General features: G+C 35.6%; 1 protein-coding gene across 1 annotated transcript; it reads left to right on the forward strand.

The window, feature by feature from the left end:
• The first annotated feature begins 5,105 nt into the window (after nt 1-5,105).
• On the forward strand, nt 5,106-7,904 carry LOC117241505 (high affinity copper uptake protein 1-like). Its single transcript, XM_033507421.1, has 5 exons — nt 5,106-5,433; nt 5,517-5,650; nt 5,754-5,813; nt 6,381-7,536; nt 7,878-7,904. The coding sequence occupies exons 1-4, from the start codon at nt 5,428-5,430 to the stop codon at nt 6,577-6,579; spliced, it is 399 nt and encodes a 132-aa protein (XP_033363312.1). The 5' UTR covers nt 5,106-5,427; the 3' UTR covers nt 6,580-7,536; nt 7,878-7,904.
• Nucleotides 7,905-17,290: the final 9,386 nt, after the last annotated feature.

Consider the following 17,290-nt stretch of genomic DNA (forward strand, 5'->3'; position numbering starts at 1 on the left):
AGCAGTCACTTTTAGCTGATATCTTGTATTATTCTCTTGAATTTGAGAGTTTATATCATGATAGCAAATGGTGCGGAAGAGACAAGATTGTAATGTTCTGAAAACGTCCCTATGTCACCTATACGAATATGTGATAAAAATGGAAATTCCCATTTAAAAATCGTAATGTCACTATCATAACAACTGCCAAAATTACCGCAAGGTCAAGTACACGAGAGTATAATATATCTTCCTCCATGTCAGGCAATTGTTGTCTGAAACATTTTTTCGTACCATTGATGTTGTTACGTCGCGTAACACTACCTAGCCGAGGCCACACACCGCTGGCAATATGGCAACCAGATGTCTTCGGATACTCCCAGCGCATCTTCCATGATTTCAAGGACCTTCCATAAATCACATAGATTTCCTAGAAAAGGTCCTCCAAACGAAACAAACATCTGGTCCGGAAGAACTTCTAGCGACTATTGTCTACCACGGCTTAACAAGGGAAAGCCAGTTTTTGTCACGTACGCTGCAACTTTCCTCCTACTAACCACTTTCTCTCGAGGGCGGTTAAGGCCCTTCGTTTAACCAATTAAAAACGAAGCCTATTCCCTCACTCTCCTAAATAACATCGGCACCAACCAATCCGATGGACCCGTGCGCTAGACACACTCATCCTTAGCTCTCCTCCGAGACAGCATCGTCTTCCAAGAGTACTGTTTTTGCATCCTTCGAACGGTCAACATCCTTCGAGCGGGTATACACACCCGCAGATCACTCAGTCACTCACTCATCTCGTACATACGCACCAGTGTAACTATCCTCGTTATAAGTTGTGGAATAAACGGTGAAATATAACTTACTACTGTGTCATATTCAAATCAACCACCTCTGTTATCCTAAACGAAACAGGGGAACGACTACTTCGCGGCGTCGATTCACCGAATCGTAGCGAGAAGTTACGCCTTCGCTGACGTTTTCGCGACCGCGTCTCTCCGCGAACGGTCGTAACATTTGATTCTCCTCTTGGCCCAAGCTTATAAGAATTGCCGCTCGGTGCCTTCGATGGAGACAAATCCGGGATCGAGGCAAACCTCTGACCATGCACGAGTTGGCCAATGCACACAGCAGATTAATCAAACTATTGCAAGCTTGTTATTTTTCAGACGAAATCCGTGCTCTCCAGACAGACAGAAATTCGGCAGTGAAAGGGAAACTCCAAAGACTCAATCCATTTCTGGACAAGGACGGGATGCTGCGCGTCGGAGGCCGACTCAGTCATTCACCAATGCCTTTCAACCAGAAGCACCCAATAATTCTACCCAAATCCTCAGTTACCGCGCTCATAATCGAGCATGAACACCTCCTAAATCTCCACACCGGAACTCAAGCTACCTTATACGCCCTAAGGAGATCTTATTGGCCTATCGACGGCCGCAGTCAAGTTTGGAGCACGCTGAAGAAGTGCGTCCGTTGCTGCAGAGCCAACCCCCCTCCAGTGGATTACATAATGGGCGACCTTCCAGCTGCACGGATAACAGAGTCTCGGCCATTTACCAACGTCGGAATCGACTACTGCGGACCGTTTTACATCAAGGAACGAAAGGATCGCAACCGACGCAAAATCAAGGTATACGTAGCAATCTTTGTGTGTCTTGCAGTCAAAGCAGTCCACATCGAGTTGGTCAGCGATCTCACTAGCGAGGCCTTCATTGCCGCTCTGCGAAGATTCATCGCTCGCCGCGGATTCTGTGTGACAATCTACTCCGACAACGGTACCAACTTCGTTGGTGCCAACAACGAATTACGAGAGCTCCGAAATCTCCTGCAATCCGACGATCACAAGGCACAGGTCCAGTCCTTTTTAGCCGACCGACGGATCGAATGGCACTTCATCCCTCCCAACTCTCCTCACTTCGGTGGGTTGTGGGAGGCTGCAGTGAAGTCTTTCAAACGACATCTCAGACGTGTCGTCGGTAACGAGCTCTTGACCTTCGAAAACCTTAACACCCTCATCATCGAAATCGAGTCTATCCTCAACTCCCGTCCGCTGACGCCAATATCTTCAGACCCAAACGATCTCCTCGTTCTCACTCCCGGTCATTTCCTCATCGGAGATTCACTAACAAGTTTCCGAGAACGAGATTTCAGGGACACGCCATCCAACCGTCTCTCCTGCTGGCAGCATATTCAGAAACTCAAACAACATTTCTGGCGCCGGTGGCATCGAGAGTATCCCAACGAGCTACACATCCGGAACAAATGGAGCAAGGGCAGTCACGACATACGAGAAGGCACCATCGTCCCGCCGATGCAATGGCCATTGGGCAGAATCATCAAGGCCCAACCCGGGGCGGACGGCATCATACGCACGGCTATCGTTCGAACAGCGACGAGTACCCTCGAACGGAGCATCAAGCGGATGGTACCACTACCGAGCAGAACGACTCCAGACGACTCCGAACCAATCAACAGCCCGAAGTCTGATAAGAGATCCACCTGACAACAGCACACCATATCACTTGATCGGTGCCCTCTCAACGGGGGGAGTATGTCGCGTGGTTTGTTGAGAGCAACAGTTTCGATATCTTCCATGATTTTGCGATCAGATTTTCCAGGCAGTTCCTCTGCGAAAGAACTTTCATCGCTCAGCCGAAGTTAGCTTTTACAGCGGCGAATTTCCATTTAACATTGTCAATCCGTTTTCAGCCATCATTGTATCAATCAATCGATATTCTGTACCGAGTTAAATGCAATGAAGGTACGGGATCATCACATGCATGAACGGTCGCAACATCCGCCTCGAAGCGACCAAAATGTTACGACCGTTCGCGGAGAGACGCGGTCGCGAGGAAAACGCGTCAGCGAGGGGCGTAACTTCTCGCTACGATTCGGTGAATCGACGCCGCGAAGTAGTCGTTCCCCTGTTTCGTTTAGGATAACAGAGGTGGTTGATATGAATATGACACAGTAGTAAGTTATATTTCACCGTTTATTCCACAACTTATAACGAGGATAGTTACACTGGTGCGTATGTACGAGATGAGTGACTGAGTGATCTGCGGGTGTGTATACCCGCTCGAAGGATGTTGACCGTTCGAAGGATGCAAAAACAGTACTCTTGGAAGACGATGCTGTCTCGGAGGAGAGCTAAGGATGAGTGTGTCTAGCGCACGGGTCCATCGGATTGGTTGGTGCCGATGTTATTTAGGAGAGTGAGGGAATAGGCTTCGTTTTTAATTGGTTAAACGAAGGGCCTTAACCGCCCTCGAGAGAAAGTGGTTAGTAGGAGGAAAGTTGCAGCGTACGTGACAAAAACTGGCTTTCCCTTGTTAAGCCGTGGTAGACAATAGTCGCTAGAAGTTCTTCCGGACCAGATGTTTGTTTCGTTTGGAGGACCTTTTCTAGGAAATCTATGTGATTTATGGAAGGTCCTTGAAATCATGGAAGATGCGCTGGGAGTATCCGAAGACATCTGGTTGCCATATTGCCAGCGGTGTGTGGCCTCGGCTAGGTAGTGTTACGCGACGTAACAGATGTTTTTCAAAATATTTGTGTGGTTTGAGATAAAGTGGACATATTGTATATACTAAATCATTATTAAAAATAAAATTAATTTTTTTAAAGGAATATAATATTTTTAAAGGAAATATTCTTCAATCTGCCATATTAAACTCCGAATCTTCATCCATAATTTGTGATACACGGACCGTTTATTTTAAAAGTGACATAATTGAAGATTTTCCTTTGTTTTCAGATATTGAAGTGTTCGCGTTCCCACCGATTGAAAAATCCTAATAGGATCTTCTTAGTTTGTTCACGTCTGTACGCGTTTAAATAGATGTAAATACATTATACAAATAGGTCTTTGAGAATGAACTAAATGTCCTTCATATATGTTATTATTTACTAATTATCTACGGAGACAAAGAATTAGAGGAAACACTAATCGTCTCTACTTGAAAATTCCACAGGGCGGTTTTCGATATGTTATTATGGATTTCAATGGTAAGCAGGTTTAATATTTAATCTACGATTTGAGGGTCGCCGTGCACTCCGCTGCTCGAGCTAACCTACTTTCGTTCGTGTAAGAAGGTTTGCTCGCGCACAGGGATATTTCGGTTGACTTTTAATTGTCAGTGACTAAAAAACAAAGTCAGAAACGCAATATTTCTTATTCTTGATTTTCATCTTATTTTAGCCTCAAGAATCATCGCTCAAATTTTGTTACACCTGTAGCCGAAGACGTTCTATATACAAGGTGTCCCTCGTAATGGGATTCATTTTGCATACGTTCTTACCATTTGCGGCCATGTAGCAAGAAATGTTTTTAACCGTATTTTAATAGCGTTGAGTGTACTATGTACAGATGACGATAAAAGAATTCCGATTGCCGTAAATTAGTTTTCGCATTATGTGCAATAATATTTCGTTGCTATCCGTCCGGATTTTTCCGGATTTTTCCGGATTTGTTCTAGTTTTTATGAATATTCCTCACTCGCTGACCAAACGGTCAGCCTTCATCGATCATCCGTATTATCATGCTATACGTGCGTTGCGTGCAGTGATCTGTCATGCGTCAGACGCATCTATACTAATATACCGGGTAGCAATGCATTTGTTTTTTCTAGGAACGGTTTTTAAGTATTGTGTTCGTATCAGATGCATTAGGTGCAATCTACATGCAAACACACCGCTATCCGTCTACAATTTATAATTTACAGAAATTTGCATCGTGGATATCTAACCTAAAAAAGCATGTAGCTAGAGTTTTTAGATTTCAGGCGGAGAAGTCCGGGATTTTAATGCTCTTCATCCCAGATTACTAATTTTATGAATGGCAAACTTATTTAATAGTGATATCAGTTCGATCAGCTTTTGATTGCTTTGTCATTTTCAAGATATATTATTATAACTTCGATTAAGATATTTTATATTTTACTTGATTATTTTACGCAGGACACCCTATAAACACAGGGTGACTGAATATCGCTATTACATCGGGGACTATTTGACAGTCAACAATGACGATTACTATAGTGGAGACAGTTGTATTAGTAATTGAATTTTGTATAATAGTTTCATTAGTAATTTGTATAGACATAATTTAACGTATAGATAAAAGTTATTTTAAACGATTAATTGCTTGTTATTAATTCTACGACTGCGATGTAACAAAATTTGATATCGCGATAGTATGGATAATTTTAATAACGTCGCGATTTGAAACACCAAATTAAACGATTATCGTGTTAATTTATAAAAAAAACTAGGTGAAAAGAAAAATTACTGGTACGTGTAAGTCAGTAAGTATAACGATTGATCGATAAGTTATCTATAATTTGATAAAGAAGCCGAGCGGAAATTTGATGCTTAGCGACATCATAAGACCATATGCAGTCTTTGTGAAGATACTCGATACTGTATTTTATTCTTGCAAAAATGCATGTAAGTAATAGAACAACACTTAATCTTTACGTTATAATATGGTAAATTTTCTTTCTTCGTCTGATGGAACTGATTTACGTTAGATGTCATTTCATCTCGGTGAAAATGAAGTTATTTTGTTTGATGAATGGCACGCGATAGATGGACAAGGTATTGGATGGTCCATGGTTGGTATTATTCTTTTGACGTCTATATATGAAGGATTAAAAAGCTATCGGTGAGTGACTTACGATTATTTTTATAATTAAGATATGTGTTACAGGTGGAATTATCGAAATATATTAATTTGCTTCTTTCTTTGTGTGTATATGTGCGTTTAGTGATCATTTGTTCATCAATACAGCACGGTTATGGAAAACGAAAAATAACAGATCTAGGACGTATGTATTTTATCTTTCAGATATTTTTATTTAAAGTCATCGGGATTTTTATTACAATTATGGATACTCGATATCCTTAATTTTTGTTATTTTAGACATACGAGATATAACATTTGTCGTTCGCGTGAATTTATTTAAGTTAAGAGCTAATAAATTTGGAATCAAAGATTGTTATAATAATGATACTGTAAAGTCACTTCGAATAAATAACTAATATGTAAATAAAATAAATAGTCCCATGATAAAACGAAAGTTACTTATTTCCTTCAAAAATACGCCTATTTATTGGTAAAAAAATTAATTTAAACGAATTTTATACCAATTAGAGTATCTGAAACATGAATTTATCAAAACTATTTCTCAATATACGAAACATTTTAATTTTGGATTTAGATTATTACTGTGTTCTGTTAAAGTTAGTTCTTATATCTTTTCTGCAATTTACTATTTCTTATAACATCAAAAAAACTGTGTTCCTATTAAATGGAGATAAATATATTATTATTACAATAAATACATTATTATTAAACACCGAGAATACAATTTACTAAATATGTTTTGTTTCAGGTCATTCCTGTTTTCGAAAATACACTTCTTCCAAACAATTATCCACGTTATTCAGTTGATCATAGGATATTGCCTTATGCTAATTTTCATGACGTACAATATTTGGCTTTGCCTCGCTGTGGCGTTAGGTGCAGGTCTTGGTTATTGGCTGTTTGCTTGGGAAAAGTCCAGTGGTGATAATATTGATTGCTGCTTGTAAATCTTAAAACAGTATTTTGTAATGATATAATTAATCCCGTATTATCGTGCTCTTAAAGCACTCATATATAATTAAAATTATAATGTAAATAATTTGTACATCATTTATGATATTGAATTTATGAAAATAGTCCTACATATTTATTTATAAAGCGTCAATTTTGTTTCAGAGGCATTTGAAACAGTACTTTGACAGAAAATATTTTTTAGATAGAAATAAATGTAACTTTCTGGTATATAATAGTGCTATTATAGCACTAATATATAGACAGAATTATTATGTATGTATTATCGTCAAAGATTTAAATATAAATAGAAAAAAAACTATAAACTTATAATTTTTTACATAGATCATGTAAAAAAATAAGCGTGTACATAGAGTGTTAAATTTGCCTGTAATAAACATTTCTCTGTATTCATGTAATAATTATATAATTCGTCATTTATATATGTATAAATAATAACTTTCTGATAAATTTTTGTTCAGTAATTATAATTGACTAATTAACTGATGTTGTACAGTATATACTATAATCAACTGGACACGATCGTTATCTAATCAGGAGTCACTATTTATTGTACAACATTATCAGTATTTCGATCATTCAGTGTATCGTCGGTGCAGGAGAGCTACCACAGGTTAAATATAAAATATTTCTTGTAGTACAAAAATAGTAACAAAGATAAGTTTAAGATGAACGCTTATAGTCACAGCCGAGAAACAATGTGCGGCACAAGCACAAGAATTGTATTTAAAAAAGAGTTCAAGACAGTTAATGATATAATACTCGGATGGGATACATTTAACAGTATAACGTTAGTTCTCTTCGTGGTACTCTTTTGTGTTTGGTGTATAATGTTCTTTATAATGTATGATTCAAATGCTATGAGTCATGGAGATCATTCAGCTCACCAACACTAAGAGCATTAACTCGAGATACACCGTTTTTAACAATACGTAAGTGTTACTACTTATACTATTGAACAAAAAGATAAATTCAATAGACAAATAAATTATCTAGTGCACTCTGATGATAACTAATAGTTATTAGTGCTCTAGTGTTGGAATTATCTATTAGCTATCACAAATGTATAAATATAACAACAAACAATAGTATCAATTTATTCTGTAGAATCATTTATTTCTATCATAATTCTTATATACTTTTATATCAGGTCTTAGATATTAGGTTTTAGATATTAGGAACGATTCTTATTCTATTTTTATTCTTTCATATTTTTCTTAGAGAACAGAGAACAATATATTGCCATATTATGAATATTATGTTTCTGTTTTAGGTAATAATGAATTTACTTGTACTATCCGAGAAGAAAATGATAAGCCTCCAGGCCCGAAGTTTACTTACATCGTATTTTCAACTGAAAAACGAATTTTTGATACTTGCGAAGAATTTCGGAAAAAGAGCTCTAAACGACTCTGTAGCAAATGTATACGACCATTCAGGTTTTCTAATTTATTCCATAATAAATGCAATATTTTATATACAATTCTTTTTAAGTTTCTTCATTACGATATTTCCAACAGTAATTAATAAATAAAATTAGAAATACGTATTCCAATGTGGACAATTCTAAGAAATATTATTCTGTACAGTTCGAACTGAAAATTCCACGTCCGGTGAGCAATCGTCTGATAAACAATTTATATCACTGTAACAAGCATATCAGAAAGTGTCAGAGATTAAACGATATCCTCGTTAAGAATGGTAACGAGGCGTCGTAATCGTTTGTTCGTTTGCCTATGCCTGAACGAAAACCATTATACCAAAACAGAAGTTTCTTTCTTAAAAACAGAAGAAAGAAAAAGACATCACAAATTGTTCACATATGTCCTTCCCATTTATTTTCATTCCTGTTGGCATCTGGCGGCATCTAGATACGGTTCACACAGGTAGTACGAACCATCAAGTCATTATACTTGACACGACGAGTCTCGCACAATTGCACGCTGCGTTTTATTCACCCTTTCGTGAAAAGAGAGACAGAGTAAGGGTGAAGTACTCTTCGTCATGACATCTGTCACGAGAATGGTACAGAAACGTTAGATGGTACAGTAGGCGTAATAAAAATTTGCTGAAACTATTATCTACTCACGCAAATCATTTGCTTTGTTTAATGGTAACCGGATAGTTTTTGTTACAGTGATGGAATTTATTACGTAATTTGAGATAAATTTACGCGTTAAATATATTTCAATAATTCACATATTTAAAGTCAATGCCTTTATATTATAACTCGTCTGGACAACGCGGATGTTTATGCAAATTCATTGAAACGAATGGAATTTAAATAGAGTTTTATTTGTAAATTAAATATTGTAACAAATATCTTGTATATTTTTGTCTTACTCTATAGAATCCATGTACATCTTTAAACTTGAAGTTTAAAAGAAAATATGAATATTTAATTGAAAAAGGTTGAATATCACAACAATATTATACATATACTTAGCTAGATACAAAGTGTAACACTCTACACATATGCATTGCTTCGAAAATAACTTACATTTCGGACATCAAAATTTAGTATTAGAATCCAGGTTTTTTTTGTAACAGTATAACACAAAAACAATTTTGTTAGATCGGTCTATATCTACCAGAAAATCTTCCTTTTTTAATTTACGATATCTAGCAACATTATTGTTAAATTGATCGTAGAATAATAGTACTCGAAGTCGACAATAAAGGAACATCGCCAAGAACATTTTCGTCGTTCGATCGCTGGCAAATACCGTATCGGAGTCTCATTGTTTTCAAGATAATGTCACGTGCTTATTTCGGTTCTTCTGTCGCCGTTCTAGGGCAGAGTCGACGAGAGATCAACAGTTATCGCGCACCCCCTTTCGTTTCAGCGCTATTCATCCGCTTTCTTCCTGAGACACACCCTCCCAACTTCACCACATCCACCTGCCTTGGGCGGCCTTTGTGCATTAAGCCTTTTGAACCTGATAATCCATAGAGATTGCAGCTCAACGGTTCATGGTCTTTCGCCTTTTTTCTTTTCTTTTCTTTTTTTATGTCACAACTTCCTCTTCGCCTTCTTCACCCCTCCCCTTCCTCTGAAACATCGCAATTTACAATATAAGGATATTCATCGTACGAAAATAGAATTGATTCGTGCGAAGCTACGATTCATGTATATGTATATGATCCTGTCCAAGTTCGTGAAACTTGCCAGCGAGTCGCGTTTTAACAGCTAAGCATGACTGACAGCCTGTGTATCCACATAATTAATTCTGAATCACGTACAGACCCCATGTAGATCACTTAGCGCAGTTAAACCATACATGTTCATTGTAACGTCCAAATCATTTTCAATTTATCATTTCTATACTGTATACAGCATGTTCGATAAATAACTGACTAAAAATTTGATAGTGTGAAGATGAAACATATAAAACTTGATAAGAAAACGCTTCATTCAAAAATAAGGGTATGTGCTAATGCTATTTGTACGATCACTATTATATGATCAGTTTTAAGTTTTCGTAGCCATTCTGTATGTGAGCATTAATATATCGGCAAACTCGTTATTTTTCAAATCGCCTATTTTGACATAGTACTCAAGCAACACGATAGTCTCATTCTTTATTATTCCGCCAGGAAATAAATTATCATAACGTTCGGTTAATTTCTTTTTACTCGGGTTCCTATTTGTTTGTAAAGAGCACGTGTTTCCTTTCACGATCATACTTTGTATTCTTTTTAATGACGAGGAGGTATCAAGACAGTTGAATGTCTCCTGTAGGGTGTATATGGCGGAACGACCATGATATATTGTTTCTATTCTAAGTTAATATAATAGGGCCGCATTGAGATAATGAGTTACGCTCAGAAAGGTTAATTCTAAGGTGTGGACTGGCTTTTGTCATTTTCTGCGTTATAATTGTAGGTTCTACAACGAGGTGGTTGAGTTTAATTTAAGATTAGGTTTCAACATAGCTATTGTCTTTTAAAATATTTTAAATACGAATACATCTTATAATACATGACGATATTACTAGATTCGTCGATATTGCAAACCACGTGGAATTTAATTATTATAATAACGCTATCAGCTTCAAACAGAATCAAAATGTATGTTAGTAATAATAACGATCAGTATACTTTTAAAATTACTTGTTAGTCAAATATGCAAACTTGATGTTTATATGAAGAAAAGTATCAACACATAATATAATTATCGTTATTAAAACTAGGAGCTGTATGCGCGTAATATATTACCGATCATCCCATGAGATGGTAGGACCATGGGAATACTCCCCCATGCAGGTGGCAGAGCTACAAGTAGGAGAGACAGCAACTGGTCGATATTGGCGTGTTACCATATTACAAATCCAGTTGATGTTGAAATTCGACAAAAATCTTTGTTGACCAGAATAATATTAAAATTGAAGAATTAAAGTCGAAAAATATAAAGATCCTTCGACATACAAAACCCATTTAACTTTAAAGAAACTTTTTAACAAACAAATGAAATCCAACTTTAAATTCGAAACATTGTTCGTTACAATAAGCAAATATAATTCGCTTAAATATCTATAGCATCATCAATCATCGTTAAAACGTTGAAGATGTATTATAAGCAGATATAAGATGCATTGGAAGAGCAATAACAAGTTGGCGAGTAAGTACACGCTTCGTTAGAGAGAGTCGATCTAAAGTGCATTAACGGGTATCTCGGATTGTCGCGGAATCTTAAACCTTTGTTTGCACATCGATCAAAGTAAAGCTTTCGCATCCGATGGGTGACTCGCGAGAGAAAGGGAAGGTGACCTGATGGATCGAATAATCGGAGGAGAGTCATCCCCAACCATCCAGACGCCGTAGCGCGGTGTGAGTAAATGTACGCGTGTGCGGCCGGTCGATACTGACGTCGGCTGCTAGTAAGCTGTGCATTCTCCTTTTACGCACCCTGAAACGTCGCATTTCCTCTCTGTTGCAACCCTCTGCCCTCGTACCGCCCCTAATAATGTTGTATAACCATGCAAGTAACTTGTACGCTTAATCGACAGCGCGTAGCTTATCGTTAACGTAATCGGACAAATAACAAGCTACTCTGCTAATCAGATTGCGACGACGCACAGTGGTGGTACACAGACAAAAATCGAAATAATCATTGTTTGATTTTCGTCTTATTATTCGATGATATTATCAGTTTGTAATTAAGTAATATAAATGTAAACAGTAAGTCCTCCTCAGAATCGATAAAGGATTAGTAAAAATCGTTTCTACATCACAATCCAATCACTTGAGAGTTGGCTTACGCATTCGTTATACATTCTTCTTTGTTAATTCTTATTCGATAACGTTTGTTACACTTTGAATATGGAGATATTGGGCAAAGATACGCATAATTTTAATTTTCAATCTAAAAATTTCTCTTTTTCTTTAAAGAATTATTACAAAAGAAAAAGGAAACGGAACCATCCTCTAATTGTGATTGTTCTGTCTCAAGAAGATATTGTACTGCATTGCTATATAATTCTTTTCTGCGACGAACTGCTACACTGGATGTTATTTATTTATTTATTTTGTGAAATCTTATTTGAAAGACTTATTTGAAGAGTGGATTTATGACCACGCTTATTCCAAGGAAATTTTGGAAGTTATACAAAAATTCTGTTCGCTGCTAAATGCCAGTACAATATCTGACAAGTTGAAAGGGAGGTATAAGTGACATTTACGAGAAAAACGTACGTTTGACAAAGAAATAGATATTCAAGATATTTAAACTGAGCCAGAGAGTAGGGAATAGGATAAATTCCGTTTATGAGTTAAATTTTTAGTAGAATTATATACATTATTAGCTGAAGATACTAGAACACCTGTGGAACCTCTTACATGATGATTCACTAATCAATAATATTCGTGAATTAAAAAGTTGCGAAATGTAGGATGCAGAGCCTCTTTTTATAATTTTTCCAATTTACATTATACAAGGTATGACTCGTAATTTACCAAACCTGTTACTGTTATAGAAAAAAATTTGTTATACCTAACATATGTATGTATGTACATATATCTTTACTAGTTTACTAAGGATTTATATGTGCATCCTAAGACAGACTTGATGAATCTACGTAAAATTACACTTATTTACATTAAAAAAGAAGCTTTTTAAGTATATCTAACAATGAATGATATCGGCAATGGATAAAGAGATTCCTACAAAAGTTACACTGAAATATTAGTTCAATTATCTTTCTGTAAAATGAAGGCAATTTTACTACTAAAATAAACAAATACAGTAAATAAACAATTACAAATACAGTAAGAAAATATTTCATCTTATATCTAGAATTTTACAGTAAGTTGCAGTAAGCTTTCAAATAATATATCTTGCTATAAATAAGATATTATTAATTACATTATTTATTGAGTACATTATCATTCATTATGCTTAGCAATTTATGCATTTACTTTAATAGATTTAACTTATATATTATTCTAGATTTAGAATTCGGAGAATATCCAAATTAAGTGGAAAATGTATAGTTGCTTAATTAAATTTTAATCTTAGTCAGAAATCTGGTCACTGAAAGGATATACACAGCTGGCTGGTAGGTGGACGAATTTCCGTTCTCCGGTTTATTGCAGTTTGGAAATTTCCGGGAAGATTGTAGTACATATCGACCAATGGTAATTACATTGCCGCCAAGACGACCAAAAAAGGAGTCGATGCGACCAGCTATATCCGTTTCCAAACAGAAAGTACTTGGCCACTATTCAAATTGACATCTACCTACATGTTGCTTCTTGTCAAGCGTTTTGTTAGCTTCAAATATTATAATAACTTACAAGACTCGTATATTTCTTTCGAGAGCATAATAAATTCGTTAAATCTCACGATAGAAACCTTCGTTTCAGTGGTAAAGCATTTTACGCGTGCTATTATCATACATGTACGTTTATTTATTTATAGAATCATATTTTACGTGACTCACCTTTTTATCTAGTTTTAACGTTTTCTGTCTTATTCTAATCTGTAACTTTTGCATACTTATCTGTTCATATATTCCTGACATAAAGGTCTCTGTAATTATGGTATCCTTCATGAGTAAGTAAAAATTGTCAATATTTTAATTGTAATATACAATTGTAAATGCAACTGCGATCTTCATTATATATGTGATATACATTGAGGCATATTATAGATTAATATTATTATCTTAAGATATATTACGAATTGCATTTACTGATTATCCGCAAAGTTAAGTATTTCCTGGATAATTTGCAATACAACATTATTGACTTTGTATTGCGAAATGCATGGTATTATTCCAGTTCGAGCTTACAATCTGCGACGGTAGTTGGCAGCACATGTTTTATATGTGCATCCCATTTGCAGGATACTATTAATACAAATTTATGTATTTTGAGCTCGTCAATATTTTGAAATTAAACGAATTACATATATTGAATTTCAATTACATATCGTTGCTGTTTTTATCTTCCATTTTCTGGCACTCTCCCTCTTTCTGTAGGAGTTCCTCTAAAATAAATCTGACTCAATATTTAAAAGCATGTGCAAAGCAAGAAAATAAGAGTGGTAAAGGGTAAAAATATAATACGATTACTCATGTAACGTTTCCCTTGTGCTTTGATTAAATATAGTTCGTCCACACTAAAAACATGCTAATAAATTCGTAGGAGTAGCATTTGCGTGTTCCGTATATAAAATTCATTTAAATAAGTATTATTTCTTTCAGGCCGAAGCTGTTTCGCATCAATATCGAACAACGTTAAGCACAGGTGTCAGAAACTCGTTTATTAGGCTTAATTGTATTATATTAATCACTTCTTTTAGAGATCATATATCATTAAATTAAGTATATTTTATGTTATTGACCTCTTACTTATCTTATACTTATCATATTGTGCTAAAAATCTCAGACGGTTAATTTTCCATAAGAAGGTATTAAGCCCTAGCTATCTTAAATTTGTATACAGTTAGATTATCTACAGTAAGAAAGATAAGTAGTAAGGCATTGAACATTCAAAGTCACCTTGATATTTCGTAAAATGGGTTATTCGAGAAACCGTTTTAGCGTCATGTGTACCCTTCAATATATCATGCAATTTATATATGTAAAACACTTTTCTCAAGAACACATAAATTAGACACATAAATATCAACACAAGAAACACACATAGTTCAGAAATATACCTTTTATCTATGATATAATTACAAACCATTTACATATATCGATAACGTAAATGGTTTCGTGAATTAATTTTAAGTTTGATATTTTCTTACTATGTATTTAAATATATTTTATCGTGACTGATAATAAAATTGTTTGCAATTAGTGTCAAGAAATATTGAAAATAATAAGAGAATTCAAGCATTCCAACGCACGTTGTTAATACCATATATATTTGTGGAACCAACCTTGCAGTTATATCAGGATTCAGATATATTATAATGAATTACGAATGAAAACATTATGAAACATTGCGTCTCAACAAGCAAATTAAAACAGCAATTATAAAAATATGCGTGTAAAAGGTTGCAAGAACATTGTTTCTATGGAGTGTACTGCGTAAGAATCTTATAAGTGGTCGTTAAAAAAGAAAAAAAGTAAAGCGCGCAATTGTTTGAAAGCTTGCATCGAAATAAGAATCTTTGACGTTCCTGCACAAAGTACATCTTACTTTATTGTAATAATGATAATAATGCAACAGAAATCTCCCTGGTTTCTGAATACAATACGATATTTATTATATTAAATTATATTTATTTCTATATTAACAATTTTATAAGATTCAAGAAAATAACTTTTTAAAGTAATTATAATATGAGCACAAATTATGATCCTATATTAAAAACAATTTTTCTACTACACTAGAATAGATTCTTTTACCAATACCAATTAAATAAATTTTGAAGAAAACATCAAGATCGTATGACACATTTTGTTGAACAATTCTTCGGTTTACTGTTACGTTACATGATGCAATAGTGTAGTAAATAATGACCTCAGAGCGTATAAATTTCCATTAGCCTGTCATTCTACTTTTCACGGAACACGTTCGTAAGAAAAAAAAAAGGAAATAGATCTCTGCGTAAATAATAGCGTTAAAATACAGCGAATCCTCGTCGACATGTAGATCTACTAAAAAAAGCAAGATATTTTAACGAAGGTGAAATATTTTGTCGGTGAAATGGTACTAGGATCGCTATACAACCCCTTAAGACGAGTCGAGGATCGTCAGTGGTGACCTTGGCCTCTGTGGTGGCTGGTTAGCACATAACGCAAGACACACATAAGAGAGGGTAATGCTAAGCACGCGATCCAATGTGTATAACCCAACTGCAAGGAAATCGCTGCGACAAAAGGCTCGCCAGACGTTCCGCGTTCTCCTTACGAAACCTGTATTACACTGTACGCTGTACACGTAGAGAGTTGGATTGAATTTATACCCTTTCGAGCTCAGGCACACGTTGCAATTTGCACTTACAGATTGCTGACTACCTTTTAAATTTCTCAATGCCGGTCTGCTTCTCGCCCCGAGACTTTCGTCACGGCTAGCCAACTACGATACCAAGCACGAATTTCTTGCGACGAGATTCACATCGGCGACGTTGAAATTGTACGCGAAATTGTCGTGTGATACGATACGCTCATCGCGCATTAGACCTTATCGCTTCTCTGTACTCTTCGACCCTCTTTTTTCTCCTTCATTCGATCGTACTGTAATCGTAGACAAGCGTATAATTTCGTTTTCTTATAGAGCGGCTTAATTTCAAAGTTAAATTTTAAAATACGCGTAGTGTTTAGGAGGGAAGATTATGTATAGTATAAAGCAGAGATACGAGACAATATAATTAATTAAGAAATTGATATTGAAATATTTCAGCGTGATAGAATGGAATATCTATTGTTCTATTGTGCTTATTAAACTAAGTCTGCCAGTTTCGATGCCAATTTTTATGGAAACAATTCGATGCAGCTTAGATATAACGTCTAATTTATATAACACTTTTTAAATTACTTTGACTGTTTTTGTAGAGAGCTGTAAGTAAAAAAATATTTTAACAAATTTCATAATTTTTGTTTTAGTTTTAAAAATTTCCGGAAATGTTAAATAGTCTTTTATGGTAATTTATAATTACAATTCGTTACATACTGTAACTTATGATAATACATTTACATTTCCTCGTTCCATTTATCTACTTATTTGTCCTATTCCTCTACCAAATTGCTATCGTTTACTTCCTAAATTTGTTATTGGAAAGCACAAGATATACGCGCCAATAGAATCACTTCTGTTTGGACAATATCTTAATGAGACAGATTATAATAAGTGCGGTCACGTGAAAAAGAGCAAGGTTCGAGGCTCTCCTGGCCATTTTACGAGATTAAAGTCACACGTTGAGGAAGAAGCTTCAAATATCGTGCCGATGCGGTCTCAACCGCAGCGTCACTTCCTGATCGCACGAATGGCTTCTAACCCATTTTACGAGGAAAGAAGCCAGGTCGAGCCTCTATCAGCTGTCCATCTGGTTGGCGTGTGACCTTTCGCATCCTTCTGCACTCCACTGTTAGCGAATAACAAATGGAACGAACGTTACGGCTGATGGAATGCCGTCCCTTCTTTTCGACATTTGATAATATGACAGAGGAAATTAGCAAATGGATAAATAGCTTTGCTCTATTAATTTTCAATCTTCATTCAATTAAATGT

This window comes from Bombus vosnesenskii, unplaced genomic scaffold, assembly GCF_011952255.1.
Source record: "Bombus vosnesenskii isolate JDL3184/JDL3185 unplaced genomic scaffold, Bvos_JDL3184-5_v1.1 scf7180000013264, whole genome shotgun sequence".
NCBI lineage: Eukaryota > Metazoa > Arthropoda > Insecta > Hymenoptera > Apidae > Bombus > Bombus vosnesenskii.

Coding starts and splice junctions, on each gene's coding strand:
- LOC117241505 (XM_033507421.1), top strand. Junction 5,651..5,753: donor GAAGGATTAAAAAGCTATCG/GTGAGTGACTTA, acceptor ATGTGCGTTTAG/TGATCATTTGTTCATCAATA. Junction 5,814..6,380: donor AAAAATAACAGATCTAGGAC/GTATGTATTTTA, acceptor GTTTTGTTTCAG/GTCATTCCTGTTTTCGAAAA.